General features: G+C 43.9%; 1 protein-coding gene across 1 annotated transcript in view; it reads left to right on the top strand.

Moving 5' to 3' along the window:
* LOC125037654 (sodium- and chloride-dependent glycine transporter 1-like) overlaps positions 1-7285 on the top strand; it is a 12233-nt gene extending 4948 nt beyond the window's left edge. The window contains exons 4-10 of the mRNA XM_047630854.1: positions 3373-3492; positions 4354-4537; positions 4623-4860; positions 5121-5349; positions 5718-5830; positions 6266-6598; positions 7155-7285. Coding sequence (XP_047486810.1) covers positions 3373-3492; positions 4354-4537; positions 4623-4860; positions 5121-5349; positions 5718-5830; positions 6266-6598; positions 7155-7163 — 1226 coding nt within the window. The 3' untranslated portion in view covers positions 7164-7285. The remainder of the gene's footprint in view (positions 1-3372; positions 3493-4353; positions 4538-4622; positions 4861-5120; positions 5350-5717; positions 5831-6265; positions 6599-7154) is intronic.
* Positions 7286-7500: the final 215 nt, after the last annotated feature.

Here is a 7500-nt window from a genome sequence, read left to right as displayed (position 1 = left end):
GTCAGGAGCTATCAGATATACAAAGTAAAGTCTTCCCAAGCTTTTTCTTTGCTCGCAGTTCCATCTAACTAAGGATGATATGTCTACTAATATATATATATATATATATATATATATATATAATATATATATATATATATAAAATATATATATATCGAAGTACCCAGAGAGGCGGGCGACTCGCTCCTGGGGCGGCTTTTGTTTCCAATGGGCTTTGCGACTCAAATGGGGGCCTTGCTTTTTGTCGGGGTTTAAATCCTCCCGGTAGAGGCTGGTGGGTTTGCGTGTGTGTGTGTGTGTGTGTGTGTGTGGGGTTGGGGTGTGGGTGAGTGTCTTTGGGGTTTTATGTTTTTGGGCCTGGCCCCGCGGTTTTGGGGTTTTGTGTGGGCCTGTGGCGCGGGGGGTTTTGGTTCTTTTGTGTTGGGGGGGGTTTTGTGTTGTGGCGCGCGCGCGCGTGTGGGGTGGTGTTGTTCGTGCGCGCGCGGCTTTTTTGTGTGTGTGTGTCCTGTGCGGTTTTTTGGTGTGGGTGTGGGTGCCTGTGGGGCTTTGAGTTTGTTTGTTTTCGTGGTTGCGCGCGCGCGCGTGGGGTTATTGTTTTGTGGTTGTGGGCATTTCCCGTTGGGGTGTGTGTGTTGTGTTGTGAGCGCGCGCGCGTTTCTGTGTTTTGTTTTTCCCTGTAGGGGGGTTTTGTGTGTGTGTGTGTGTGTATGTGCCTGTGCGCGGGGCTGGGTGTGTGTTTGTGTGCTGTGTTTTGGTTCGTGGGGGCCCCGCCCCTTTGGGTGTGTGTTGTCCCTGGGCGGGGCGGTGTGTGTGTGTGTCCCTTGTGCGTTTTTTAATGGGGGTGATGTGTTAATGTGTGTTAGGGTGTGTATGGGGTTTTTGTTTGTGTGTATGTGTGTGTGTTTTGTTGAGTGTGTTGGGGTGTGTTTTGTGGGGTATGTTTTATTGGGGTGGGGTTTAATTTTGGTATGTGTGTGTTTTTTGTGTTTTCCCCCTGTGCGTGATGGGTGTGTTGCCTGTGGTTGTTTGTTGGTGTGTGGGGGAAGGGGTATTTTGTGTTTTGTTTGGGTATGTGTGTGCATGTGTGTCTATGTGTTTTTGGGTTGTGTGTGTATGTGGGGTTTTCGTGTGTGGTATTAGTTTTGTGTTGGGTATTTTGTATGTTTGTGTGTGCTGGGGGGCGTGTTGTATGTGTATGTGTGTTGTAAATTTTGCCAAGGGTGTGTGTTTGTGTGTGGGCGGGGCGGTGTGGTGTGGGGTTTGTGGGGTTTTGTGCGTGCGTGTATTTTTTGGGGGGTTTGTGTTTTTGCGTGGGGTTGTGTTTTGGTGTATGTGTGGTGTTGTGTGTGTTGTGTTTTGGGCGTTTTTTGTTTTTATTTGTTTTGGGCGGGGCCCGGGGCCCCCCCCCCAGCGACCGGGAATTTAAAGGGGCCCGCCTTGGAGGCCCCTTGTTAAATAATTTTCTCACCAAAAAATCGTTTTTTCCCCCTCTTTAAATAAAATTTAGCCCCCCCCCACCCCCTCCCCCCAAAAAGGACGGCCCTTTTTTTTCCCAAAACCAATTGTTAAAATAAGTCCCCCCCCAAAATTTTAAAACCCAATTTGGGGGCCCCCAACGCCATTGTTTTTTAAGCATTGTTAAATTTATTTTTTCATTGTTGTTGTTATTATTTCATTGTTTGTTTTTATTATCTTTTAATTATTAAAAATATTTTCTTTTATTGTTATTTTTATTATCATTTTTTTCCATTATTGTGTTAGTATTATTATTATTATCATTATTATTATTACGGTTATTATTATTGTTGTTATTATCATCATGATTATTATTGCTGTTATCATGATCAATATTATTATAATTATTAAAAATTTCTTCATTAAAATTTATCACTGCTTTTATTGCATCATGGGGATTTTATTATCATCAGTAAACCCTTTTACTACCACTACCTTTTACTAAAATAATTTACTTCCCTCTTCTTTTCCCCTTTTTAAAGCTTCCTTGAGGACCGATGCAACGGCTCAACCTATTTCTACAACAACACCCTGTTTTGGGAAATTTGAGCAATACTTTTCAAAAATTTTCAAAACCCCAACGGCCCTTTTAAAGAGACCCACCCCCCGGGAAAACCAAACCCCTTTGGGCGAAAAAAATTTACAAAGCCAAACCAAAAGCCGCCGGGTTGGGCCAAAATCTCGGCCAGTGAAGATTTCTTTAGGTGGGTAAGAAGGCCCGGGGAGCTGTTTCTTTTTTGGGGGACTTTTTTAAGATTTTTTTGGGGAAAAGACCATATTTATTGGGGGGTTTTATTTTTTTTTAACAATAGGTGGGAAAAGATCGCTTTTAGGGGGGGCTAATTTGATAAAAGGTGGGGAAAAAAAAAAAAGGGGAAAAAAAAAAAAAAGAAAAAAAAAAAAAAAAAAAAAAAAAAAAAAAAAAAAAAAAAAATTTTTAAATTTTGGGGAAGGGACTTATTTAACAGAAGTACTTTTTTCCCGGAGGGGACTTATTCAATTTCCTTTTAAAATTTGGGAAAAAAGGGGCTTTTTAACGAGTGAAATTATTTAATAGTAGGTAGGAAAAGACAGTTCTCATTAACATACTTCTTCGTTTTCCTTTTGTTCCTTTTGTTCCTTCTTCGGGCTCCTTCTTCTTTTCTTTCATCTCTTATTCTCCCCCTGTTTTTATTATGATCATTATTGTAACAGTTAGTATTGAATTTTCCTCTTATTGTTTTTATAAAATTGTTTTTTTTTAACGTCATTCTTATTATCAACATTCTTATTTTATTTTATTCTTTTTTTTGTTATTTTATTTGTTTTTTTATTTTTCATTAAATTTTTTATTATTTATATTTTTTTTTAATTTTTTTCTTTTTTATTATTATTATTTTTTTATTTTTTTTATTTTTTTTTTAAATTTTTAATTAATTTTTCTTAATTTATTATTTTTAATATAATCAAAATTTTTATTTTTAGTAATTTTTATTTATTTATTCATTTTTTTATTATTTTTTATTTTTTTTTTGGGTTAAAAATTTTCTTTGTTTTATTATCAATATCATTATTATTATTTTCACTGTTATTATTATTATTATTATTATTACTTTTAGTATTTTTTATTGTCCGTCAACTGTCTCCGTCCTAGTCTCCCTCATCCATTCACTCTCGCTAGAACTCCTCACTCCCTACTCCCTAACCCCCAAACTCCTTTTCTCCTCCTCTCCTAATCCTTCTCTCCCCCTCCACATTCCCTTTCTCCCTACCCTCCCTTCCCCCTCCTCACCCTCTAACACCCCGCGACGCCCACAGAAACCGCGTTTTGGGCGTGACCGGCACCACCTGGGACGACTGCGACATGCGCTGGCGTGGCTTCTGGCGCTGGCGTGGTATCGGGGCGCGTGCTGGCCAAGGGCGTGAAGAGCTCCGGGAAGGTCGTCTACTTCACCGCCCTCTTCCCCTACGTCGTGCTCGTCATCCTCCTGGTCAGAGGTCGGTGGTGGTGGTGGTGTCCAGCCCCCTCCCTATCTTTCCCCTCTCCCCCCTCTCCTCCTCCATCCCCCTCTATCTCTCTTTCCCCTCTCCCTCCCTCTCCTTCTCCATCCCCCTCTATCTCTCTTTCCCCTCTCCCTCCCTCTCCTCCTCCATCCCCCTCTGTCTCTCTTTCCCCTCTCCCTCCCTCTCCTCCTCCATCCCCTTCTATCTCTCTTTCCCCTCTCCCTCCCTCTCCTCCTCCATCCCCCTCTGTCTCTCTTTCCCCTCTCCCTCCCTCTCCTCCTCCATCCCCCTCTGTCTCTCTTTCCCCTCTCCCTCCCTCTCCTCCTCCATCCCCCTCTATCTCTCTTTCCCCTCTCCCTCCCTCTCCTCCTCCATCCCCCTCTGTCTCTCTTTCCCCTCTCCCTCCCTCTCCTCCTCCATCCCCCTCTATCTCTCCTTCCCCTCTCCCTCCCTCTCCTCCTCCAGCCCCCTCTATCTCTCTTTCCCCTCTTCCCCCTCTCCTCCTCCATCCCCCTCTATCTCTCTTTCTCCCCTCCCCCCTCTCCTCCTCCATCCCCCTCTATCTCTCTTTCCCCTCTCCCTCCCTCTCCTCCTCCATCCCCCTTTATCTATCTTTCCCCTCTCCCCCCTTTCCTCCTCCATCCCCCTCTATATATCTTTCCCCTCTCCCCCCTCTCCTCCTCCACCCCCCTCTATATCTCTTTCCCCTCTCCCCCCTTTCCTCCTCCATCCCCCTCTATCTCTCTTTCCCCTCCCCCTCCCTCTCCTCCTCCATCCCCCGCTATCTCTCTTTCCCCTCTCCCTCCCTCTCCTCCTCCATCCCCCTCTATGTCTCTTTCCCCTCTCCCTCCCCAGGCCTGACCCTCGAGGGCGCAAATCTGGGCATCGAGTTCTACTTCCTGCAGCCGAACGTGTCTCGCCTGGCTGAGGTGGAGGTGTGGAGCGACGCCGCCACGCAAATCTTCTACTCGCTCGGGTCGTCCTTCGGAGGCCTCATCACCCTCGCCTCCTACAACAAGTTCAGGAATAACTGCATGAGGTGAATGATGTTTGTTATTGTTATCTTTACTGGTATCGCACACACACACACGCGGCGCCAATCCCGTCCTGTCTCCGCTTCCCAGAGACGCCATCGTGATCGCCGTTGCCAACTGCGCCACCTCCGTATTCGCCGGCTTCGTCATCTTCAGCATCCTGGGTTTCCTGGCGACGGAGCTCGGCGTGCAAGTGAAGGACGTGGCCTCCTCCGGCTCCGCCCTCGCCTTCATCGCCTACCCGGCTGCCGTGGCGCGCATGCCGGTATCGCCGCTGTGGTCCATCCTGTTCTTCGTCATGTTGGTCACGCTCGGACTCGACTCCCAGGTACGGGGGGGAGGGGGCGATGTGGGGCATGCTGGTAGGGGGGGGGGGGGAGGAGGTTAGTGCGATATGGGTGAGGGGAGGCAGGGGGCAGGGGCAAGGGGGGGGGGGGTGTAGGTAGGTTAGGAGGTGGTGTAACCCGTGAGTTTAGTATACCGAAATTAAGATCCAAATATCTCTATATTAATAAGATCATATGAATTTATTCTCCGTTTTCAAAGCTTAATCTGCCAACAGACAAAACCTCTATTTCTCCTCTGCAGTTCACGATGGTTGAGACGGTGACCACGGCTCTATTCGACCAGTTCGAGTCCCTCCGAAGCAAGAAGCCCTTGGTCGTCGGAGGAACCTGCTTCCTGCTGTTCCTAATGGGCCTCACGATGTGTCTCGAAGGAGGCGTGTACATGTTCGAACTCTTTTTCTTCTTCTCCTCCGGCATCTCGGTCATCATGCTGGCCTTCTTCGAGGTCGTGGCCATTCAGTATGTGTATGGTGAGTGCGGGAGGTTACGTGAAGAGACGGGTGGAGGGGGGAGAGGGAGGGGGGGAAAGAGGGGGATGGGGAGGAAAGGGGGGAGGGGGGGAGGGAAATAGAAAGAAGGAAGAGAGAGAGAGAGAGAGAGAGAGAGAGAGAGAGAGAGAGAGAGATGGGATGGATTAGTAAATGAATGATTGTATGGAAGGCTGGGACTGATAGAGATAAAAAGAGAAAGAGAAAGCAAGCGAGAAGATAGGGGTTCAGCAAAGGAGAGAGATAAAAGAAGCAGGGACGAGCAAGGGAAGGGAAAAGGGAAGCTAACAAAAAACAAAAACAAAAAAAGCACAAAGACCTCGGCAAAGACCACGCTCTTTATACCGCAGGTGTCAAGAACTTCATGAGGAACATCCACGAGGGAATGGGCATCCACATCCCTCTCCCGCTCTACGCTTACTGGATGAGCACCTGGTTTATCATCACTCCGCTTTCGCTCCTGGTAATTATCTACCTTTTTTTTTTCTTTTTGCCTGTATTTATCGTTATTCATTTGATCTTATTTGCAGTCAAGCAGGTGTAAGGTTGTCTAAATCTCTATCTTTAATATATGATTCTAGTTGTGATAGGGACCTTGTCTATTCATATATCTTTTTTTAATATATATTATTTTTTCTCTTTTTAGGATTGATCAGATGTAGTCTTTATTAAAGAATCCAAACAGTAAATAAAAAAGATGTTAAAGCAGTAACTAGTGAAGTAAAATTAACTAATAAACAATACATGTTAGCTTATCGATCTCGACATTGTTTCTATCTTTCTTCTTTTATTTTTTCATTTAGATTTATATTTTGAACTTCTGAGCAATAAGACAAACTACGGCAAATAATAAAAACCAAGCGTCTTCATTAGTCTCATCCCAATAACCTGCTCACAGATTATCTGCGTGTTCTCGCTCGTGTTCTTTGTGCCAGCGTACTGGGGAGAGTACGTGTTCCCTGGCGGCATCCAAGCCCTGGGGTGGCTCATGTGCTTCAGCTCCGTCATCTTCGTGCCCTTGGGAGCGATCTACGCCTTCCTGACGAAGGACAAGCGAGACCTTGGTTTGTTTGAGACCTCAGAGGACTTCTGCCCAGCCCACGTGAGAAAAAGCAGGGCTGCCAGCAAGTCGACTGGTCCTCCTCAGGCGAAGGAGCTCGGTGACAGCGGCGGCGTTCTTCCAGTTTACCAAAACAAAGCTTTTGCAGATGGGGACGAAGATGCGGCTGAGGTAATAGGGGAAGCATTCTTCTTGGCATTGCCAAAATAATACTTGCGTTTTTTTTTTTTTTTTTTTTTTTTTTTTTGCAAAATAATCATGATAACTGCATTGGCAAAGATAGTACAATAGTGTTACTAATAATGACAATGATTATAATAATTGATGTTTCATGTTAATATCATACTCTTTATGTTAACTTTGACAGTGTTGCTGAGATTTTCACAATAATATAATTCCTTATCATTGTTGTTACTTTATTGCTAGCATTTCTATATTACCACTATCCTTTGGTTGCAGCTATGCCACTTATTTGTATGATTTATTTTTCCTGTTTCCATGATTTTTATTTGTTTACAGTTTTTTTCTTACTGATTTTCTTTTCGTGTTGAATGTATGGATTATGAAGTCCATCACAATATATGTAACGTGTAGATGCTTCCAATACTTTAAACTTTTATCCTAGAGTTAGGTAATGATTAATTAGATCACAGCAAAAAATTGGCAATATGTAACTTTTTTTTCTTTTAGTTAATTATTGGTAACATTTATTTATCTTTTTTTGCAGAAATACTAAGTTTGGGGATGCAGAAGCTGTTTACGCAATGAAAACAATAATAATCTTCAAAAGAAAATGGCCGATATGCTACGAAATATATGGGATGTAACGAAGAAAGCGAATAAAAAAGACACTGAGAATTAAACGTTTTGGAATGGATTTAAATCTGTTCATTGTACTGGTAGCTATAATATCCATTTAACTCAGATTGATGTATTTTATTGTTATCTTTATTGATGTCACACACACACACACACACACACACACACACACACAATAGTGCTTGTGTGTAATGGAGAGGGAAACAAATTGAGATGGAGTGAAACAGAGTAACGTGTTCGCGCACATATGGAGG

Source organism: Penaeus chinensis, chromosome 23 (assembly GCF_019202785.1).
Source record: "Penaeus chinensis breed Huanghai No. 1 chromosome 23, ASM1920278v2, whole genome shotgun sequence".
In the NCBI taxonomy this organism is placed as follows: Eukaryota; Metazoa; Arthropoda; class Malacostraca; order Decapoda; family Penaeidae; genus Penaeus; species Penaeus chinensis.
This window is presented reverse-complemented; position numbering and strand designations above follow the sequence as displayed.